General features: G+C 34.0%; 3 protein-coding genes and 1 long non-coding RNA gene across 6 annotated transcripts in view; 2 read left to right on the forward strand and 2 right to left on the reverse strand.

Moving 5' to 3' along the window:
* The window catches only part of LOC126757930 (uncharacterized), a 170,503-nt gene extending 164,599 nt beyond the window's left edge, over window positions 1-5,904 (reverse strand). Inside the window, exon 1 of the long non-coding RNA XR_007666801.1 lies at window positions 4,815-5,904. This is a non-coding gene — a long non-coding RNA (uncharacterized LOC126757930). The remainder of the gene's footprint in view (window positions 1-4,814) is intronic.
* The window catches only part of LOC126757910 (voltage-gated potassium channel subunit beta-2), a 163,895-nt gene extending 155,706 nt beyond the window's left edge, over window positions 1-8,189 (forward strand). For both annotated transcript variants that reach the window (XM_050471835.1, XM_050471836.1), the window contains 5 exons: window positions 88-406; window positions 6,891-7,018; window positions 7,089-7,435; window positions 7,517-7,735; window positions 7,803-8,189. In XM_050471835.1, coding sequence (XP_050327792.1) covers window positions 88-406; window positions 6,891-7,018; window positions 7,089-7,435; window positions 7,517-7,735; window positions 7,803-7,904 — 1,115 coding nt within the window. In that variant the 3' untranslated portion in view covers window positions 7,905-8,189. The remainder of the gene's footprint in view (window positions 1-87; window positions 407-6,890; window positions 7,019-7,088; window positions 7,436-7,516; window positions 7,736-7,802) is intronic.
* LOC126757919 (transcription factor kayak-like) lies at window positions 8,120-18,272 on the forward strand. The gene has a single exon (XM_050471846.1). It carries the CDS (start codon window positions 8,124-8,126, stop codon window positions 9,378-9,380), a length of 1,257 nt encoding a protein of 418 aa, XP_050327803.1. The 5' UTR covers window positions 8,120-8,123; the 3' UTR covers window positions 9,381-18,272.
* LOC126757923 (uncharacterized) lies at window positions 16,590-22,023 on the reverse strand. 2 transcript variants are annotated; one of them, XM_050471851.1, is made up of 5 exons: window positions 21,977-22,023; window positions 21,846-21,920; window positions 21,274-21,747; window positions 16,766-16,836; window positions 16,590-16,701 (listed from the first exon to the last, which is right to left on the reverse strand). In XM_050471851.1, the coding sequence occupies exons 1-4, from the start codon at window positions 21,980-21,982 to the stop codon at window positions 16,831-16,833; spliced, it is 561 nt and encodes a 186-aa protein (XP_050327808.1). In that variant the 5' UTR covers window positions 21,983-22,023; the 3' UTR covers window positions 16,590-16,701; window positions 16,766-16,830. The 2 variants fall into 2 exon arrangements, with proteins under 2 accessions (XP_050327808.1, XP_050327807.1); XM_050471850.1 differs by lacking the exons at window positions 16,590-16,701; window positions 16,766-16,836 and having other exon boundaries at window positions 20,856-21,747.
* Window positions 22,024-22,667: the final 644 nt, after the last annotated feature.

Raw genomic sequence — 22,667 nt, forward strand, 5'->3', positions numbered from 1 at the left:
TCAAATTAGCTGTTCATGGCTTTAGCTGAGCCAATTTACCGACTAATGTTCTCTTCTCTTTGTGTCTGCTCTGCACGCGTTGTGAAGGCCGTTCGATAAGTTTGGGTTCGAATCCGGCACTACCGTTACGCCATGGCTCCACCCCGACGCCCGGTTTGCGCTACAAGAATCTTGGCAAGAGCGGCTTGCGCGTCTCCAATGTCGGCTTGGGCACGTGGCCCGTTTTTTCGCCCGGCGTTAGTGACGAACAAGCCGAAGCCATATTGCGTTTGGCCATCGAGAGTGGCATTAATTTGTTCGATATCTCTGAGGCGCATTCGGAGACGGAAATCGGAAAGATTTTGCAGCGCACCGGCTGGAAGCGTACAGCATATGTGATTACAACAAAGGTCTACTGGAGCACCAAGTAAGTAATAAACAAGTTATTCAATACATAAGTAACATAAGGGGTACACATGTACATATGAGTTCTTCGATGAGAAAGTTTTTGGAACGAAGTTCCTTACGGCAGGCTTGGAGAAGATAGGGATTTTGCTGCGGGACCTAACTGAAAAAAGTGATAGCAAAACCGTAAGAAAAAACCCGTAAGAAATAACCCGTAAGAAAAAGACTGTAAGATCGCTAGTTATAGCCTACCTTTAGGTTTTGCAAAATAATTAGGCATGAAAATCTATAACATTATTGTGTATGCAAATTAGTTTTGATTGAAGTGCGGAACACATAGAGCGCGACAGACTGCAAATTACATCTGTCAAATATTAATATTTTTTTTATAGTTGTTATTTCAGTTTAATGTTTTCCGGCAAAATGCGGCCTACTCATAGTAACTACTCGTGTTTTGTTTTTTTCTTTGAGGCTGTTTTTTATATGGCGTGTTCCAAACCCAGCGCACATTCCCTGGGGTGGGGATGTGTCGCCTTCAATCGGATATTTTTTGGCCACCCAGAGGATACATGTTCTAAGGCCGGAAGTCGTGAGCTGCTTAAGCCATATGTAAAATAATTAAATAATGGCGAACAGAGAACTTTCCTAACTCGCGTGAACTCCTACACATGACTCCATCCCGGTGCTTTGCGCATTGGCAACGGCGAATATCGCATTCGCTAGTTCGGATGGAGCTGTACGAGTTATACGACGACATTGGCATAGTTCAGTGAATTAAAAGACAGCGGCTACGCTGCCTAGGTCATATAGTCCGAATGGATGAAAACGCTCCAGCTCTGAAAGTATAAAGTATTCGAAGCAGTACCCGACGGGGGAAACAGAGGAAGTCCTTCAATCCGTTTGAGAGATCGGATGGAGAAGGGCCTGGCAGCTCTTGGTATTTCGAATTGGCGCCAAATTACGAAAAGAAGAAAGGAGTAACGCTTTGTAACTAGTTTTTAAACTCGGCTCCTAAGTGTGTCTCAACTACAGGCAGAGAGATTGATTGAAATTTGAGGAATACACTGCGAGCCATGGTCTACTGTGCTCTCTCCTGTTATCACAACAGTTAGTTAAATCCAATCAAACCAAAGATGATTAGTAAGTAAAGCCCCTGAGATAATGGTTGTAATCAATTCTGTAACCAGATTTATTTGCTCGGTAGCCTAACTCCTTCTACTTGCGATTGAGGGGTAATCAAGCAATATGTGCTCTGACACAACGCACAAGCTATCCTAATTTGTTTTTGGTGTAAGCGATTAGCTTTTTAAACCATTGTATTGAACTCTTCCAGAAACAGCCTCTTCTATTGAAGTGCAGACACTTGTCGACAGTGGCATTTTCTACAGGCACTTTTCTCTTTCCGCAGTTCCTGATGTAAAGTGTGGGGGCTCACAGAAAAGAAGGGTTCCGGTCTCATTGGACTAGTTGCCGTGGCTTCTTTCACCAGGATATCAGCTAACTCCTATCCATTGACGCCTCTTTGCCCAGCGATTAATGCTCGTAAGATGTTTTTAGGATTACCCTGGATGAAATTGCCTGAGGTGCTTCTTGACTATATCTGAGAATGACTATTTGTTCCCCGTGTTAGCTTTTCTCTATAATTATATCTACACATCTGCTAATGACACAGACTCCAGCTTGAAAAATGCTCGCAAACCTGCCCATGAGTACTGGCAGTTTGGTACGCTGGTATAGCTCCAATTCCATTTACCGTATACCATTTCATTGTGATCCTACCAAGGTACTCCTGGAGGGGGGAGTCCTTCCATTCACTTTTACTCTCCAGTGAGACTTTGAATGCTCTCCAAAGAAAACTTTCTTAGTAATTTTTCATTACACTCGTTTTGGTGGTTTTCCAAGAGCAGAGGTGTCCTTCTAATATCCACAGCTTGAATCAACTTTTAAAGGAACTTATAAGAATTAATTCACCAGCTGCTCAAGACCGCACCAACTTTTTTGCTTGGACATTTCTGGTTAAAATGTGGATAACCAGATCCAGACTCAAACCAAATTTCCTTGTATTATTTGTATGCGTCGTAGTTTCGAGCGAACCAAGATTTGTGGCTAATGACAATGTGAAATAGTGGCTCTTTTTGGGTAGAAACTACAATCGGATTTTAAACTGACAGACCATTGTAAGACATTCACGTCTGAGAAAGAATATATTAAGTATGGAAAGACCTGCTCCTCTTTAAAGAAATCTCTGTTAAAGCATTAAGCTTTATTCCTATTGTAAAGTAGCTTTTATTAGGACCTTTCTGTCGATCTATTGCCTTCAGCATACTGAAGAGCTGTATATGGTAGATTTAAGTAAAAAAATTTAACTCTCTAATGTAGGAATAATTATGAAGATTTCTTATTTTGAATGGAGTCTCAATATTATGTTAGTTGTATGTTGTGGAAGACGATGGAGTAGAAATGTTACACCATCAGAATTTGCGGTACTGATATTTCCGGAAAAAGCCAATGATTAGACCAATTACATATAACAAGGCCTTATGCACCGAGTAATATGTTAATCCAAAGTCAATAGCTTGAAGTTAATAAGGGTCAAATATTTGTTCAAAACGAATGTAATAAAAAAGAAGGGCGAAAAACCTTTATCGACTACCCAATATATAACCATATATCTATCTGGCTTAGGTTTAGGTGATACAGATACTGAAGCAAGAGGGTTGCAAGAGTATAAAAAGGGACACAAGTCCCTTTGCAAAAAAAATATGAATATATGCTTTAATATATATAAATATGTATGTATGTACATAAGCATGTGAACGACATACATATATACAACAAGAACTAAATGAATTAAAATAACGGTAATCCATGTTACAGTCTCTCTGTAATTGAGAAAATTATTTTGAATCATACGCTGATCTCCATATGTTAACTGCTAATACAATTGACTGGAGGTATGTATGTATGTATATGGAAGGATGACGTAGGAGTAAGGAAAGCCAAGAAAAAATGTTAACATCGGTTGCATCGGAGCTATAATATCGTTGAAATTCTAGATTTTACACAAAAACTTGATTTTGATTAGTCAATTTGTATGGCAGCTACATATGTATGTATGTATATTAGGGTGTTTAAAAAAAAAAAATTTTCGTTTGGTACTCTGAAAACTAGGTTCGTAGACACCTCTAAGAAAGCCTCTCCAAAAACCTATGAGTTTCATCATTCATAATGATTTTTTCATTGAGTTATAAAATTCATAAATAAAAAATTTTCCCAAAAATAATCAAACTATGCTACTAATATCTTTCAAACGGTTGGGTTTACGAAAAAATTATGGAGACCTTCTTTGTAGAACATTCAATTTCCTACAAAATCTAAGGAACAAGATATTTTTTCAAGTAGTTGGAAGCGAGATATAAATTTTTCTAATGTACATATGTACATACATACATACAGATATGCTCAAATGGTTCGATTTGAAACATTTCTCTGTGATTCATCATCCGTTGCTCATTATTGTACAGATTGCGTGGTCAAATAAATTAATTTCCCATACAAGAACCGGCTGCCGATCGGTCAGTTCGTATGGCAGCTATATGTTATAGTAACTCCATCTGAAAAATTTCTACAGAAGTTCAACCGTTGGTTTCGCTATTAATCCGTGCCGAATTTCGTTAAGATACCTCGTCAAAGAAAAGTTTCCCATATAAGGACTTAATTCAGATCATTCAGCATGTATGCCATTTATATGTATTTTCAGGAAATTTCTATCCACTTCAGCTTCAGACTTCCTGACTATTGCAACCATTTAAAGGACGAAATCGACAAAAAACGGCCTGTGATTCCGTCAAGTGAGCAGCTATTTAGAGAGATAAATACGTTTGTTGAATTTCTGGAGGACTTAAAAACTCAGTTACTAGTTTGCGTATCTACAGACAGACGGACGAACAGACATGGCTAAGTCGACTCAGCGCGCCAAGCTCATCATTTAAATATATATTTTATAGCGTTTCTGGCGCTTCCTTCTGTATTTAACAAACGGCTAACTTGATACATTTCCATATACAAATAGTATAACTATTTAAAAAAAATATATATGTATGTATTTATCTATTAGTTGAGCGACATATGTACAAATTTTGGTATTACGTTTAATTTTTAACTTTTAAGTTTGAATAGCTTTAGAAGCGTGTTTTTTAGTTTAATTTTAAATTAAAGTATGCTTATTTTACTTTCAAGTGGATATACGCCTTTAAAACATAAATGAATATAACTTTTCCTAAATTTATAAAATCAGTTAAAAATTTATTTTATGACCCTTTCCAAATCATATGTCAAAAAAATTTTTTATAATTATTTCAAGTAAAATTTTCAATTTTATTTTAATTTTCTCATCAAATTTTAGAAATATGCAAATAATGAAGTCTTACAGCAGACAAATTATTGCTCTCCTTGACTGATGTTATTTGTTTGTTTGTTATACGAACAACGTTGTTGGTTATTTAGAAAACGACGATCGACGACCACCGAAAAAACGAACGCAGCGACTTCACATTTTATAAAATATATTTAAATGGCAATTATTTCACTAATTCACTAAAGCACTATTTATGAATGATATACAATATTCGATTTCTCACTTTGCTATTAACACCATTAACAAACATAAACATATCATAGAAAACAGAATTACAAACTATACACACTATTCTATTTCACTTTACGCACATTTTTTGCTTTTACTAGAACACTTACAACTTTTCACACTTAAGTTAACTTGTCACTATATTTATTTAACTTTTAATTTAATTTGCACAACACTGACTTAGATTTTAAATTGAACAAAATAATTAAAAAGCACTTTTGCTATAAATTTCTTAAGAGTTTATTACTATTTTTCCCGCAACACGAACCGACGCGCAATTTGACCGCTGACCGATCGCGATTGAAGAATTCCAATTGTGCAGAGTTCCCCACGACAGCGCTGATGATGTTGTGATTGTCGTATGTGGTGAAGGTGTGCATTGTTTGTGTTCATTCTCCTTTCCCTGCGATGTGCTACGCAGCACAGAGAAGGGGTTATGCACTCGCTACATGCCTACTACATTACAGTAGTTGTTGCTTCTCCTTGAAATGTTGTTTGTGAATTAGCAACAATTTGGCGATTGAGGTGTCAAATAAAAGATCTCGCATGCGATTTTACTATATAATCTGAAAATATTTTAAAATGCTTAATGAATATAAAATATAATATTTAGTTACATATGTATATAATATGTAGGTGCTTTGAAAAAAGATTATATTAAACAATAATTATTAAATGAACATTTTGTTCTAAAAGTATAATATAACAAGAGGCATTTGCATTTCAATTATATATCTAACACATTGAACGATATTTTCGATCAAAAGATAATGGGGTCCAAATATTCGCACCTAGGTCTTAAACAGTTTCTGTTGGATTTGAACAGTTTTTGCTTGTACGGTAACACACCCTAAAGGAATTACTAGTGTAAAGTTTTATTCCGTTATACTAATTACTTCTTGATTTGTACCTAGAAAGTGAAAGAATCTAGTGGAATTTAAAATTGTGTTATATGAGAAGTAGTCCGATTTCGCCCAGTTTCATACTGTAATATAGGAAAATGGAAGGATGCTGCGTGCTAAATTTAGTCGAAATCGGTCGGACGGTTGCCGAGATATGGAATTTCACTAAAAAGAGGGCGATGCCACGTCCATTGTCCAATTTTCCGGAAGGTAAAATTTAAAAAAAGGTATAATTGAATGTGCCTGGCGTAATTAGTTACTGATTTATTGCGTTTTTAATAGTTTTAAACAGTACCGTTATATGGTGAGTGAGCGGGGTTATATTCCAATTCAAATCGGAGCAAATTTTTTTTTGTAGTTTCAGCAGTTTAGGGGATATGTAATTAAACTTATTAGAGGCTGGGGTCACGCCCACTTTTTCAACACAGGTGCGCCCTCCTACTGCGATCCCCTGTGCCGAATAACAGTTTTATGTCTTAAGTTAGTCCTTACTTTTGGCTTTTTATAAACGCTTTGTGGGCGTGGCAGTGGTCCGATTACAGTTTTTTCATTAAGAAACCTGAATACTTAAATATTTAAATTTTTACTCAAGTTACTGCTTGCACGGACGGACGGACACGCAGACAGTCACTCGGATTCCAACTTTTCTCGTCCTGATCATTTATATATATGTATATAACCCTATATCTATCTCGCTTAGTTTTAGGTGATACGTACAACCGTTAGGTGAACAAAACTATTATACACTGTAGCAACGACCAACCACTTAAAATACTTAAAATTTAGCATCCATAAAGACCAATTTAAAAATCGGCATTACTTGAGGTAGAGTCCCTATTCAAAACCATTATAGTTGAAGTATATGGTCCATTATACTATCACTGTTAGTGAGGAAAAATCGCTTTATATTCTTACAATCTTGTATACATTTCATAACATCTTTTATTCTCCGTCTGCAGATCCGAAGAACGTGGCCTTTCACGCAAGCACATCATCGAGTGTGTCAAAGCCAGTTTACAACGTTTGCAATTGCAATATATAGACATTGTGATTATACACAAGGCGGACGCTATGTGCCCCATGGAAGGTGAGTAATGTTAACAGTTTTCAGTTTCAATTTCAATGGCTTCCTAATTCCTGTCCACTCTTTCGCACAGAAGTTGTACGTGCCATGAACTATGTCATTCAGCAGGGTTGGGCTATGTACTGGGGCACCGCACGTTGGTCACATGTCGAGATTATGGAAGCCTACACTAACTGCCGACAGTTCAATTGCATTACACCAATAGTCGAACAATCAGAGTACCATATGTTTTGTCGCGAGAAGTGCGAGCTCTATTTGCCAGAAATGTACAATAAGATTGGTGTGGGCCTAATGGCTTGGGGACCGCTTTCAATGGCATTGGCCGATACGCAAAATGGCGAAAAACTATTTCTGCCAAAGGGTTCATTCAAGACGAAAAGTCAAAGTTATTCATGGACAGAGGATGAAATTAACCGAAATGTAAGTTTGTGGTGAAATTAAGAAAATAATTCCTTCCGCGTTCACTGTATTTTTGTTTTATGGACTATCTTTGTCTTTCAGGCGGCCTTATCGCCACAAGGCAGCTGGGGTAAAGATCGTGTGGACGAGGGGCGTCGGCATTGTGATCGCTTGCGCGATTTGGCAGCACTGGCCGAGAAATTGGGTTGCAGTCCAACGCAACTCTCAATTGCTTGGTCACTCAAGCATGAACCGGTGCAATGTCTGCTTCTAGGTGCAACTTCGGCGGAACAATTGCATCAGAGTTTGCAATCCTTGCAGGTTAGCCGGCTTTATTAAGCTTTAATTGTTTGTTTTCTAGAATGGCGAAAATTTTTTGTGCTTGCAGTTACTGCCACGCCTCTCAACCAGCGTCTTGATGGAGTTGGAGCGCATATTAGAGAATAAACCGGTGCGGCCGCCAATGATATCGACACTCGCACTTCGGTGACAATCAGCCTGCCCTCAGGGGCCGCCTAGCCTCAGTGGCGGCGGCCCTTGTGGGGCAGAGTCACCGAAAAATGAGGAAGAGGCGTTCTGCGAGGAGGCCGATGCGAAGGATGCGTCAAAGCAGGGTTTCTGTGTTATTCAGTGACAAAAGGGGTCCTTAGATAACGATAATAAATTTTTGAAAGCGATTAGTAGTAAAACTAGTTTAAGTAGTACAACAATGACAACAACAATAAGTAAACATGACTTACAACTACAACAGCAACAACAACAACAACAGCAACAATTGTTACTACTACATCAGCCGGAGCATGCGCAGCAACCGCTACATGTGCATTACACAGACCAACAACAACAACAACAACAAGCAATTTTACAAAAACAGCACCATTCTTCACACTTATTAAAATCTACAACCAATAAAAGTTTGTTAATTAATAATACCGTTAGTAGTTTAGTCGACAACACCACAAATATTTACGATTTAGACGCTGCGACCGCAACGCTGACAGCAGCAACTGCAACTGCTGCAACACCGTCGGCTAGCATCACAACAACAACCACAACAACTACAACACGCTTAGATAGTTCAACCGCGATTATACAAATAGATTCATTAAACAACAACAACACAACTAGTTTAAGTGCCACAACCAACGCCATCACAACCGCCACCACACCGACCAACAATAACGGCTGCGTGTTGATACCAACCAGCGATGCCAGCGCCGAGACGGAACCGAAAGCTCAAAAGCGTCGCTCATTGCTCAACTTCAAATCGTTCGATTTTCACATCAAATCTCTATATTCGGGCTTGCGTAACGGCAACAAACATTCGCACTCCCAATCGTCTTCGCTGGGCGGTTGCGGTGGTGGCAGCAAAAGCGGCGGCGGCGGCGGCGGTAGCGCTGGCGAGGGAGATGGTAGAACCGATAATGCGAATGGTAGCGGTTTACTGGACGCCGCCACGCCGTTGGGGAGCCGTGGCGGCACAGCCATCAACAATCGTATGCCGCCCTATCTGAAGATCGAATCGGTCGATGCTGAGGAAGCGGAGAATCTACTGCTCGATTATCCGCAATCACCGTACTCGTCGCGTCGCAATAGCTCACACGAAGACGACAATCATTCCAGTTCGCAGCTGTTGCACATCAATCGTTACGACATGTGTTCGCGTTCGCAGGCCAGTTCGCCCTCGCCGTACTACCTGTCGCCGTATGCCATCGATTCGGGCAATATACGACGCTCCTCTACGTCGGACATTATGTCGTGCAAGCGCAGCGGTACATCCAGCGCGAGTGATAGCCGTCGGCCGAGCACGAGCGATCTGTTGCGGAAGGCGCGTGAACGGCGCGGTAGCGAGGCGCGAATGGGCCGCAGCGTTTCGCATAGTGGACTGCCGCGTGGTGGATCCCGTATGGGTGCGGGTGGCGGCGGCGGCGGCGGCGGTGGACGGCGTACGAGTATGGCATTTTAAATAATATTATGCAACAATAAAGTGTGTTAAAATAAAAGGTAAAAGGTAGTCGAGTATTTCTATGCGTTCGCAAGCGCAGTGGACTTTGTCGAGTCATGTGTATTCTTGATGCTCTTGTACATCGTTATGCAATTAAGTGCTTATGAATTTTTAAAATTTAATTAGAAAAAATTTAAAATTATCGTAACATATAACTAGTCAAGTATTTATAATTATAAAATAGCTTAACCATTTATTAAATAATAATTAAAGCTTAAATTATAACAATAAATTATTCAGAAATAAACATTAATGCGAAAATTTAATACAATAAAAATAACTAAAATTTAATAATAATATCAATACATAAACACACACATTTCAAACACACTCGCTGACAAATAAATTTACATAACAACACTTTTTCTCACCAAAAAAAATTTTCACAATGGTAAAGTAGCCAAATCTCTACAATAAAAAGCACCGTCACTTATTAATTTACCTATTATCGGAGACACATTACCTACTGCAATCTTTTAACCGATTTTATGTATAAGTTATCCTAAAATAGTCAACTTATCAATAGTTATTTTGCTTTTCAGAAAAGTGGAAAATATGGTTCCAAAGGTTTGCTTCGTACCTAGAAACTCTTCTCAGTGAGAAACATGTGAGCTCAGTAAATACATCATGTTACTTTTTTCTCTATATTTTCCGGTGATCAGTGATCAATTTGACCCTAAATTCCTTACGTTTATATGGAAGTTGTCTTAGTCAATAACTTTATGTTTCATAACCTCTGATCTATATAGCCTGCGGCGTTACAGGATAGCACAGGTTTACTGATTTCAAGCACAATCGGTACCATGATAAAAACTTGATAGTTACATTTTCAATGCTACCTGTACATTTCAAGATATGCCAAGGGTCATCAAAGTACCAACTTTTAGACCCCTACTACGGATTTCAAGCCGACTGCATTCAGCTCGATCAATCAAATGTCGGTTGAAGTGCTGTCAAACCTCAACTTTTTTTTGGTATACGGTTTACAAATCTGTAACAAAAACATTAATTAATATTTTTTTACAAGAATATACAATTTTTGCAGCCTTTTGCTTCTCTTCAGTTACCAATCATCAAATTTAAAAGCTTTTTGCTGTTTAATTATCGCTCAAGTCTTAATTTTTCACGTTGGCAACATCAATCAAACTTGGACCGAAAACAGTTGGAAATCGTAGTACCAACAAATAGTTGGACTGATATGTACTGGAATTGCCTCAACTTCAATTCAATCGAGTGAAGTGGAAAACCGTAATAGTAATATCTCTATCCCTTTCATTACCTTACTTTTGAAACTTTCTTGAAAGAGGCATAAACTATGGACCAGTTTTACCTAATGCCTTTACATTTTTGTTACGCAAGTCCCAATTTGATGTGCAACCAAAGACGAGTTTATTGGTAATAATATGCTTTCAAAATATGTGACCTGGTCTCCGAAAAGGGGGCTTAGGTGTCAAAAAAAAGGAGAACAATTAATGAGATAACGAGAAACTGACGATTATTTTTAACAGCTTTTCCCAGAAAACTAGTTTTCGCACGTTAGCCCCCTTTTCGTAGACCAGGTCACATATGATGTTTTTTTACAATGGGCACTCTGTCTTGATGCCCAGACTATTGGGTTTGCTCAGCTGTCTCATAAATAGATAAAGCATGGCTATTGTGTTTACCTACGTAGTAGGCCAATTTTAAATGTTCATTACCTATATATATGTAGTAAAACACATTTTAAACTTTGCAAAAAAACTGTCTATAAATATATTCATGACGTCGCATTACCTCTTGGAAACTAATTAACCAAATCATGGGCATCGGGCAACCAGACAATTTGTATACCATAAGGAGGGTTAAGGTTGCCACGAAGCTTGTAATACGAACGAAATGTCAGGGAGCCTATAAAATAAATGCATAAATGATCAGCAAGGCGAGTTCAGTCGATCTTTCTCTCTTCTATAGTATACAGCTGCATTACGAACTGAACGATCTGAATAAAGGGCTTGTATGGGAAGCTTTGGATTTGAAGAGAAATCTTAAAGAAATTCGGTATGGGCTATTACCCAAAGCAATAGCTGTTGTACAAACTGAACTATCGAAATCAAGTGGTTGTATGGAAAAATTATCCATTATCTTCTTGTAAGCTAAAATAAGTCTCTGTGAGGGGTTTTATGGCTTCGGTGCAATCGAAGTTAACGTTTTTTATTGTTTTGTTTGTAGATCTGTGTACTTGTTTTGGTTTGAGTTCGCTTTTAACTTTTCTTTCGAAATATGAACATTTATAGTCAATCCATCTTAAGAGATTATAAACAGTTAGAAAGCCAAAAAAAAGCAAGTTTTCGAGAACTTGTTCTGAGAAAACTTTTAAACTTATGGATCCAAATTTTTTTATTTTTTATCCTCTAAGACTTAGTATTAGTATTAGCTGATCTCCGGGAGCTACTCTTAAAAAGACGTTTTGGGGTGACCACTATAACTCTGAACTTAATCCTCTGAAATAAAGAAACCAATGATATTAAGGATGGAATTAAAGAAAATAAAATCTTTTTTCCTACGTGACGAGAAAATAGTGGCAGAAACTGAGCAAAACATTACACAAAGGAAGCAAATATACATAGTGTGTCTGTGATTATTCTGTGGTTAGGTAGTGACAATATTGAGAACTTTTTGATGAATATAATTATATGTATATAAATTGTTTGAATAAACAAATGGCAGTTTGTAAAAAAAATTGAGTTTTGACCAACATTTCAGGCTTAAATTGTTAAAAAAAATACTTAACGCTGAGAAATAATCTCCAATTAATTACTAAAAAAATATATCTGAAAGCCCGTGTTAAAATATGAGACTAATCGGTTTAGCCGTTTTCGAATAATGTTGGTCACCGACTTTTGAAACTTCAAAAATATTCCCCGGGACGATATGAAATTTTCTGTGTGTATTCTGAAATATATGCACATTATGAAAATAAAACTCCTCAACCCTTTCTTTCGAAATAAGCACATTTATATGCCATATTGCTTCAAAAACTCCTTGAATATAATTAAAGTGTTAAGATTTTGTTCAATAAAGTATACAATTACCGGAATAAGCTTTATTTCTCAAGAACCTATAGACGCTAAAGGTAAGAGCTGAGTGAGTTTGTCATCAGATTACTTGATGTTTTTATGTTTTTAACTTTAAATCACCGACTTTTAAGTTCACGCAACAAAAGACGATTTTTTTCCTATTCCTATAAACATACATTTACAACTGCTTCGAAGACAATATAATAACAAATACCGGTAAATAGCAGCTGCAACCGTTTGGTAAATATTGCGCATGAAATGGAACTAAAACATGAATACTTACAGTTATATATTTATTAAAACATATTGAACAAACACTAAAATTAAATTTCGCCATAAAATACAACAACTGAAAACACTCGCAAACGAAATCAAGCCAAATATTTAATGCTAACTATTAATAAAAAAATTAATTAAAACATAACGTAAAACCTACAAACTAAATGCGGTTAGACGCCAAACCCAACACATTTCGCTGTTTCTTTGAACATTCAGACATTTTTGTTAACCTTCAAACAGAGTATGTAAAGGAACAATTCCAATATTTTTGTTTCTAACCTCACCTTAAGAATCTCTGCTTTCGAACCCGTTTCCAACTATTAAAAAATAAAATTAAAAAATAAATCACAATTTCAAAATTTTATAAGGGAAAATTCTTTGTTCTAAGAACAGTCTAAATAGAGATATAAATAAATAGAAAATAAAAAAAACTGTAAATTAAAAAATAAAAATTTTAAAACGTTGTGACGACATTATAAGCAAGCAAATTCTCGAAGTACACAAAATTCTACATAAAAAAAATTAAATTACGAATAAATGCCTAATTTACGAAACACATAGCATTTCAATAGCATGAAAACATACACACAACGTAACGGCATAAAAATTAAGAGCAAATTAATTTTTTCATTTAAATTGTTAACACTAAAAATATAGCAAAACCAACAAGGATATTAAACAATTAAATGCTTAAAAAAAATTAAAAAAAAATATAGATAAGGATTTAATTAAAGCTATGCATAAACATTTACACGTTCTTTCTCACATACGGACTGTGATTTCAAGTAAAATAATAACAGTTGATTATTAGCGCCTACACTAACCAAAACAAATACGAAAACCGATTAATAAATAAAAAATAATAACAAATTATAATTAATAAAAAAATTATAATTATAATTATAAATAATAAAAAAAATAAAAATTATAATTATAATTAATAAAAAAAATAGCAAATTATAATTATAATTAAAAAACAAAAATTATATACGAATAATATTTGAAAAAAAATAAGGAACAGAAAAATTTGTTTTAAAAAAAAAAAAATAATTTCATTAAGCTACGTAAGCACAGTGTGTAAGAAAAGTGAAATATTGACACACAATATTTTTGGCTAATAAAACGGAGCGCCTAACTCATTTGCTCTAGCGTTAAAATTGTTATTAACAAAAAAACTTTAACATTAGTTTTAGTAAAAAAAATTGTCGTCAAGTAAGCGCATGATATCAGCTAACGTTAAAGCAGTCAAGAAAGTTGTTCAATTAACGAAATTCATGAAAACATATTATTAATATTAATAAACAAATATTTTAGTTGCGTTTGCCTTATACTTAACAAATGTAGTGATTATTAAAAATATGAAAAATTCAAAATAAAAGCAAATAAATTAAAAAATATAAGCGAAATCAAAATCTCTCATGAATCATACAAAAAATATAGAAAAAACTTCACTTTCTTGTGAAGTGTTGATTTGTTATTGGGAAAACTCCGTCCTGAGGCGTCAAGCGTATGAAACTTATAAATACGAACGTTTGCTTAATGATTTTTAGTAATTAATTACAATTGGGTTTGATTCGTTTTACATTTAATAATTCAGTTTTCGTTGTTGTTGTGACATAAAATATTGCTTAAATAGTTTTGGGAAATGTTGCTGAGAGTTTGGTGGAGATGACTCTACCATTGAACTTTTTGCTACAAATGTGTTAGTATTTAACTTATAACTGCAGTACGAGGGTGGCAACTCTTCGCAAAAAAATTTCTACTAAAAATTTTCCCAAACTTCTTTAGTTCGAGAGCTACATATATTGTAAGGAATTGTATGGTATATAATATTCGTTTACTAATTTTTTAAACAGGTGAAACTCTGAACACGGTATATTTCTCAACAAGTCACGGCTACTGAAACACTGAAATATTGGAAGAATTTATCATAAGGTCTTTATGTAAGAAAGGAATGAACCATCACACGTACACAAGACTTTCGGTTAGAGTCACCAATTTGGTGTCAAGAAACTCATAGAAAGTTTAACAGCAATGTTGTTGTAGCGACAGAATTATGCCGAGTTAATAGTCCTTGACGGGATAAAAAATCCGGGTCCGTTCCGGTTACGTAGACCCAACTGTCGTGGGAACGGCTTTAATAAAATCCATACTTTAACACCAATCTCAGGTAGCACATTTGGTTAATTAACCGGTGATTTCATAGAAACTTTAACCGAAATCTCAGGTAGCGATATTGGGTAACTAAACGGTAACTTAACCGATATGTCGCTTGCTTGGGATTCAACTAAAATTCTTTGTGATCTCTTTAGTTCGATAACAATATTTACGTGATTAAGCATTCAATAACTTTATTCCTACTTTAATTTTTTTACATTATACTGAATTAATTTGAAACCTCATTTGGAACCAGCTAGCCTTCTAATCCGATTGAATCTTGGGGAATATGGTTAAGTGACTTTGACGATCTAGTCTACCTTCCACTTACGGATAATCGTTAACACCTATTTTCCTATAGTTCAGAATGTTTCTACTTAAAATATTCCATAACTTTATCTGTTAAGTTCCTACCGTGTTCGAGTGGCGAGAAAATAGTAAAAGCAACTGAGTCAAACATTGAGCAAAGAAAGCAAATACATATGTCTGTGATTCATCTGTGGTTAGGTAGCGACAATTGTGAGAACTTGAATCAAATTATATGTATGTAAAGTGTTTGAATAAACATTTTTCGTTTCAAATTATATTTTTGGTGTATTGGTTCAATAATACAGGCATATTTATAGGTTCATTATTCCCCCCCAAGTTAATTATTTTTTTGTAAAACGATCCCTGAAGTTTCACTTTTTGTCATAAAAAATGGTTTCAACGTAGACAAATAGTTTATTCTCAATTTAGGCCGTGTCGAAATAATTTTAACTTTCCCATAAATTTTATATGGGACTTTTGAAAATATGCAATAACGTTTTTTTTTTTTTTCAAAAGCAAATTTATCTACAAATTTAAGACATTTTAGTACACAATTTTTCGCTCTACAAAAAAGTACAAATGGTATGATGATGAAGTTATACGCAGTTAAATTTATGAATTGAATGTACTGTATTCGTATGGTACACCATGTCGTATGAGCAACACTTAGCAATGTACAAATCACTTGTATGACTGCTCAGTTCATTTGACCTAAAACTTTAATTTTCATATTTTTTATTTTAAAAGGAAATTATTTGATTAGAAATAATCCTTTTTGTGGAGCGAGAAATCTTATACTAGAACTACAATTTTCACAAAGTTTCAGATTTACTTGTTTAATGCAAATTATCAAAAAATCGCATATTATAAATTTCATGCCAGTTGTTGTTGTGTTTATAGCAGAAAAAATTCGTATAGTAATTTCGAGGAATAATGCCGAAATGACAGTCATTGGCCCGATAAAAATCCGTATCGATTCCGGTTAATTGGACCCGATTGTCGTGAGAACGACGTGCTAGTATTTAGGTACGGTGTTTTGAGGGCACAATAGACCTTAAGTCGCGGTGCAAACCTCATTTACTTCTTTAATCTAATGCAGGTACGGTTTTATTTGAAAACAAAGCGTTTGTTTACGTTAAATTCTTTTATTTTTGGGATAAAAATTGAGACTTCAGGAAGCGTTTGCAAAAACACAATCAACTTTGGAAATGAGCACTCATATATGTATATCTGCTTATTACACGCTAGTTGCTTACCTTCTTATGTATGTGACTGCATATTTTTAGTTTATTGATTTATGCACCATTGCCAACATTGAATTTTATTTATTATTCTTTATTTCACTTCACATCACCAATTTTTGTGCAAATTTTTATTTTTGTTTATTCGTTAATTACTTTTTAATAATTTTGAAGTATGCGTGTATATAAAATATTTAAATATTTTACTAGATTTTCGTATTGTACAATACACTTCGACATCTATAAAGATAAAATAATAAAAAATATAATTAAAGAAATTAAGTACTATAACTTATGTACAAACCTTTACAGAAGTTTTGTTTTGCTTATTTTATCAAGAATATGGGAAAAAGATGGTACTCAAAGTTTCTAGACCTGCAATTATAAAAACAAAAATATTAAATCAATTAAAAACAAAAAAATAAATATAAAAACATTTAAATTATTATTACTATTAAAATTATTACCATAAATTATTATTATTGTTACAATTATTACCGAATAACGTATAAAATGAAATTAAATGAGAATAATATAAAAATTTCGAATTATATTTTATATTATACTGCCTTATGCAAGTTATTTATATAGAAAAAATTAAACTTTTTTTTTATAATTTGCCTCAAGGTCTTCATAGAAAAATATCGAACTAATTATATTATATAGCAACATTATAACAATAGAAAAGAAAATGTAGTTGACTAAATTAAGAAATTTAATTATTAAAATGAAAAATTATAAATTTAATTATTTTATAATAAAATTAAAAAAAAATAGAAATTTTGATTATTGAAATTACTATTATTAAAATTATTACAATTAAAATTATAAATTTAATTATTTTATAAAAAAAAATAAAAATTTCCGAAAATGTAAATTGCTTTTGCTCTATAATTTAACGCAGATAATACGAGAGTGCTGCTTAACCCACGCATAAACGCTTTTTTCTTTACTAACGCTTAAGTTTTGGAAAAACATTGTAACATTGACAAAATACGCGTATACATATGTACATAAACATAAAGTTACAACACGAAAAAAATTGTCAAACCGAGAAACGGCGAAGAAATGTAAATAACACAGACATCTAACAACAATTGAGGCAATATTGAACAATAAATAACACATTTTCGAATCCATTTTGCATTCTAACGCATACATACATATATAGATATATTCACATTTCTAGTTTCGCCAAGACGAAGCCGTAAAGCCATATTTAAGAAAGCGCTAAAGCAAAAACGTAGCAAAACGAAAAAAAAACTAAAAAATTATCAAATTAAAAGCAATTTTTCAACTTACACTTCACTAATACATATAAACTTGCAATTTAAATAATAAATATGCAATTAAACTACATAAAATTGAGAACTAGAAAACCGAATGCAAAGCATTACATTTTACTTTATAATCTAAGTGCAATAAGAAGCTTAAGTCTTTGAATTAATAGTAAAAAGTAGTGTATTTAAAATTTAATTAAGTGCAACACTTAAATAATAAGCTGGTTAAGCGATGAAATTTGAAATTATGCAAGTGCCACATGTTACATGAGCGAAAACATAATAGAAAACAAAAACTAAATAAATAAAAATCTAAAGCAAAATGCTTGCGTCATTAAATATTTGCTTATTCGACAAAAACAAAAAACACAAAACTGAACTGTTAAATTTGAGCGGAGTGCGTTATCGCAGATAATAACAGTAGGAATATATGCCAGTTTTAAAATTATTCATAAAATTGTTTAGCCGCGTATAAGATTAATATAATTAATAATAAAATAAAATCACAAAACAACAACAACAACAAAATAATATTTTTCTTTTTACTGCGGTGCAATAAAAATAGTTATAGACCGTAAAATACGAAAAATGCAGAGAGACGAACAATTAAGGGCATGAAATTTTCGAAAAATCGATTTTTTTGTTGTATTATCGGATAGTATACATCGCAATAAACATTTTCTCAAATTTCGAAATCGAAATTCTAATTATTAAGGCCACTACAGCGTTTCTTGTCGAAAAGGAACAGAGTGGGGAACATTGAGACTCCAATCTCTAAAAGCGTTTTTCTCAGAATGGTGGTTTTCAAAACGGTTTCCACTCTCAAAAGGAAGAGTTTTGAAGGTTTGGAGAGAACGTTTTAACGCCTTTCTCTAACGCGCTATGGAAGTTTTTTTTTTATTTTGAAATCTTCCTATTTTTTCTAAGAAAAACTCTCGAAAAAAGGGCCAAATTCGATAGTTTTTGTTCAAACCGCCCTTTCCTTTTCTTACACATTAATAATATTTTTGAAATTTTTGTTTTAGATAAATTTTTTTTACGTGTCATTTCAACAATTATGCACTCAATAAATAACCGTAAAAATTTTATTTTGAATTCGTAAACAAGATCGTGTAAAAAAAATCGCGAAAATCAGTGATTTTTCGGAGGGTCCCACTGAGACGATCCCTTAAGTTTGGCACGAATTGTGTATCACCCCAAAGGAAATGGTGGTCTTCCTACTCTTGTATATATATTTTTTTGTTTATTTTTTATCGGTTTTAGTTAACAGCTTAATTTACTATTGTGAAAGGAATTTCAGCATAAGCAACATAATGTAGATAACAATTCGCCGTTCCCACGACAGTCGGGTCTACGTAACCGGAACGGAACCGAACCCGGATTTTTATCCGGCCAAGGACTGTCAAGTTAGCATAATTCAGTCGCTACAACAAGACAAAAATTCTGAATGTTATACACAACAAGAAAAAACGTTACCTTCGGTTGCACCGAAGCTAAATACCCTTCACAGGTGCATTTCTGTTAGTAACTATGTGTTCAGTTTGTTTGGAAGCTATATGCGATAGTTAACCGATCTGAACAATTTCTTCGGAGACTACATTGTCGCCTTAGAAAATAACATATACCAAATTTCGTTATTATATCTTGTCAAATGTGAAAGTTGTCCATACAAGAACTTGATTCCGATCGTTCAGTTTGTATTGCAGCTATATGCTATAGTTAATCGATCGTTGAACAATTTCTTGAAGAGAAAATTCGTTTGCAAAGTTTAGAAACGATATCTTAACATATAGTTCGTATATCGGGTGATTTTTTCTTGTTAATTATATCTTGTCGGTTCTTTATTTGAAAGTTGGTTCCATTTACAAGATAATTTCATTTGATTGACCCGATCGTTCAGTTTGTATGGAAAGTATTTGTTATAGCCGGGAATTTCTTCGGAAATGTTGTCTTCCAAAGCTGGAATATATGACGTAGCCCCACAAAAAATAGTCTAAAGGCGCCGTTCCGACAGATGAATTGAGCAAGTTTTCCTCAAAATGGCCATAGAATCGCGAGCTGTGTGGCATGTAGCGCCATCTTGTTGAAACCACATGTCAACCAAAGTTCTTCCATTTTTGCAAAAGTTTGTTTCAAAACGATATCTTGAAAAAAACAATGATTGAGGGAACTAGTTCGTATATATACAGACAGACAGACGGACATTCCAGCTTTAAATCGACTCAGCTCGACATGCTGATGATTTATATACTTATGTATATATCTTTAAATGGGGTCTCGATGAGATTTTGCAAATTTATGCGTTTTTTTAGCTCTTAAAAAATCACGATATATACAGACAGACAGACGGACATAGCTAAATCGACTCAGCTCGACATGCTGATCATTTATATACATATGTATATACTTTATGGGGTCTCCGACGATTCCTTCTGGGTGTTACAAACTTCGTGACAAACTTAATATACCCTGTTCAGGGTATAAATACATATATATAATTTAAGTACTTATAATGAATACATGAGAAAATAATACCAATAATACCACAATAGTTCAAAATTAATAATAAAAATATTATCTTTCACTTCAAAATCAATATTTATTAATTACTTTAATTATTATTAAAACTATACAATAACATTTGGTGTATTATTCAGGTATTACTGTTTACAATTTTGTGCTATTTTCTCGGTAATTCCGACGAAAGTTGTCAATGTATTTCTAGTTCTTAAACATCATAGTTTAATTAAAACTGAGTTGTTTCGGAAAAAACTAACTTTCAATTCCAATTTTTGCATTTTTTAATTTTAATCCAGAAATTTTGAATTAAAAAATCTCAACACTGTTTTCAACCAACATATTTATACTCGAACAAATTATTTAGTTCGTCCATAAACATAAAATTTCTTTAAACGATTTCTATTTCTCCAGATCAACACTGCTTCCGAACAAAATCCTTATATTCTAAAAACGTATTTAGTTTGTCTGCTCTTTAACCGATTTTTATTTTGCCAGACTAACACAAATCCATAAGTAGAAACTAAATTTATATTATATACATACGTTTGTGTAAATATGTACAAAAAAGTTTAAATTTATTTCTTGCTGCTTTGCAAATAATATCAATTCTATATACACATGTTTGTAACTTTTTCAATTTGCGTTAGTTAATATTTATACAAAAAAATGTTGTACAAAAGTCAAAATTTTTCACTGGGCTAACACATTTGTTTACTTTAAAACCAAAACTAAAACAATCAGTTCAATTATTAATCATAAAATACTTTTAAGTATTTTCGTCCACTGGTATTTTTTTCGTCACTGCTTCTAAACCCTGTCTATGTATAGGGTTTGTCGTCTTAAATCATTGCTTTTAAAACTTGCTTTAGTGCTTCGTCTTCCTATGACGCACGAAAGTGCCTCTAGCAGGGTACTGCTTTGGGCAATCTTCACAACGATATGGGAAAAAACCCATATGTATATTAAGATGAGATTTTAGTGTGCCGAAAGAGCACAGTTTTTTCTCACACACCTCACATTTAAAATGCCACTTTGTTTTGGTGGTTTTACCGCCGCGTGGTATTTTTAACCACAACACATCCTGATAACTACGATAGAAACGTGTATACCACATCGTGCCTTCGTCATAGAATCTTACGACCACATTGATGCGCGTATATTGATCGGTCGGTGTGTTAATCAATTTAATTTTTAATGCATCCAAAATCTGTTGTTTCAACAGATCGTCATCAACACAAGCTAGTGTTTGACGACGCTGTTGTATAGGCGATTGCTTGACCGCAGTGTCAGGACAAATCTTGTTGAGATTGTTTTTAGCGGACAATAAAGCATGTTGTAATATTTCGGCATTACTTGTAATTACAGAATTGTGTCGCAATCTAGTACGTGTAGCTTGAGTAACGGTTTGTATAGATTTTACATCTTGTATAGCCTTTGATGTCATTCTCTTATGTCGAATTTGCGTTTTATCGTGAAGTGCAGTCAGCTAAGGACAAACATATTTATGCATGTGCAGAAGAGATAATATTAAGGTTGTAAAATTACGGCACTAGTTGTAAATTATTAAGTAGCTTAGGTACTTACCGTTGAAGTTTTAGTCGCAGTTGTGTCATCAAGGCTGTGTCCGGCCTTCAATTTCAAGTATTGTGAGCGTAAAATCTAGGGGAAGATCTCATTTCATTGGATTTTAAACTTACATGTATGCAAGTACTTACGCGCATATTATTTTAATTAAAGAAATATATGCAACTTGTTAAGAAATTGTTAACAGGGAACTCTTTAGATCGAAGCACAAAAACTAGTTTTACTTGTAAAATTTACAAATACACTACTTGAATAAAATATTTCCGTAACGGTTTACACAAGCGACGCACAAGTGCTACCAAATTTAAGTACTTTTGTACAGTGGTTTCCAAACTACCTTATAACATTTGGAGAGGCCTGTTTACAGAAAATGAGTTTATATTTGATAATAAGTCTGCATGTTTTCTATTACTATTAATTAATTGAATATAACGAAGGCTTTTAGGAATTCTGTATAGTTACAAAGTCATTCAATCTTGATATTATTCTTCATAACGAATTCTAGCAATCAAGATTTCTATATTTATATTTTCCGTTATTTGTTTTCATAGGCTCTTTCTTAGCTTCGTTTTGTATAATTTTCTTTGTCATCTGTTTCTGATTGGAAATGTGTAAAGAGCGACAAATTTATTTCTCAAAGTCGAAAATCGATAGCAAATTAATGAGTAATGTACTACTGCAAGAGATACGAAATCATTACAACATAAGTATGTACGTCATATTCGGAATATGTTCTTTATTGTTGATGTTTTAGCTGCAGAATTCTACCGAGTTAAAGTTTTTAATATTGCTGCAAATATCTTAGTTCTTCGAAATTTTAAG

This window comes from Bactrocera neohumeralis, chromosome 5 (assembly GCF_024586455.1).
Source record: "Bactrocera neohumeralis isolate Rockhampton chromosome 5, APGP_CSIRO_Bneo_wtdbg2-racon-allhic-juicebox.fasta_v2, whole genome shotgun sequence".
NCBI lineage: Eukaryota > Metazoa > Arthropoda > Insecta > Diptera > Tephritidae > Bactrocera > Bactrocera neohumeralis.

What these genes read in the sequence shown, in the direction of transcription:
- LOC126757919 (XM_050471846.1), top strand. Translation starts at nt 8,124, where the DNA reads ATGACAACAACAATAAGTAAACATGACTTACAACTACAACAGCAACAA.
- LOC126757923 (XM_050471850.1), bottom strand. An exon ending in CTGCGACTAAAACTTCAACG is followed by an intron (nt 21,748 to 21,845) that starts GTAAGTACCTAA and finishes GTTTGTCCTTAG; the next exon opens with CTGACTGCACTTCACGATAA.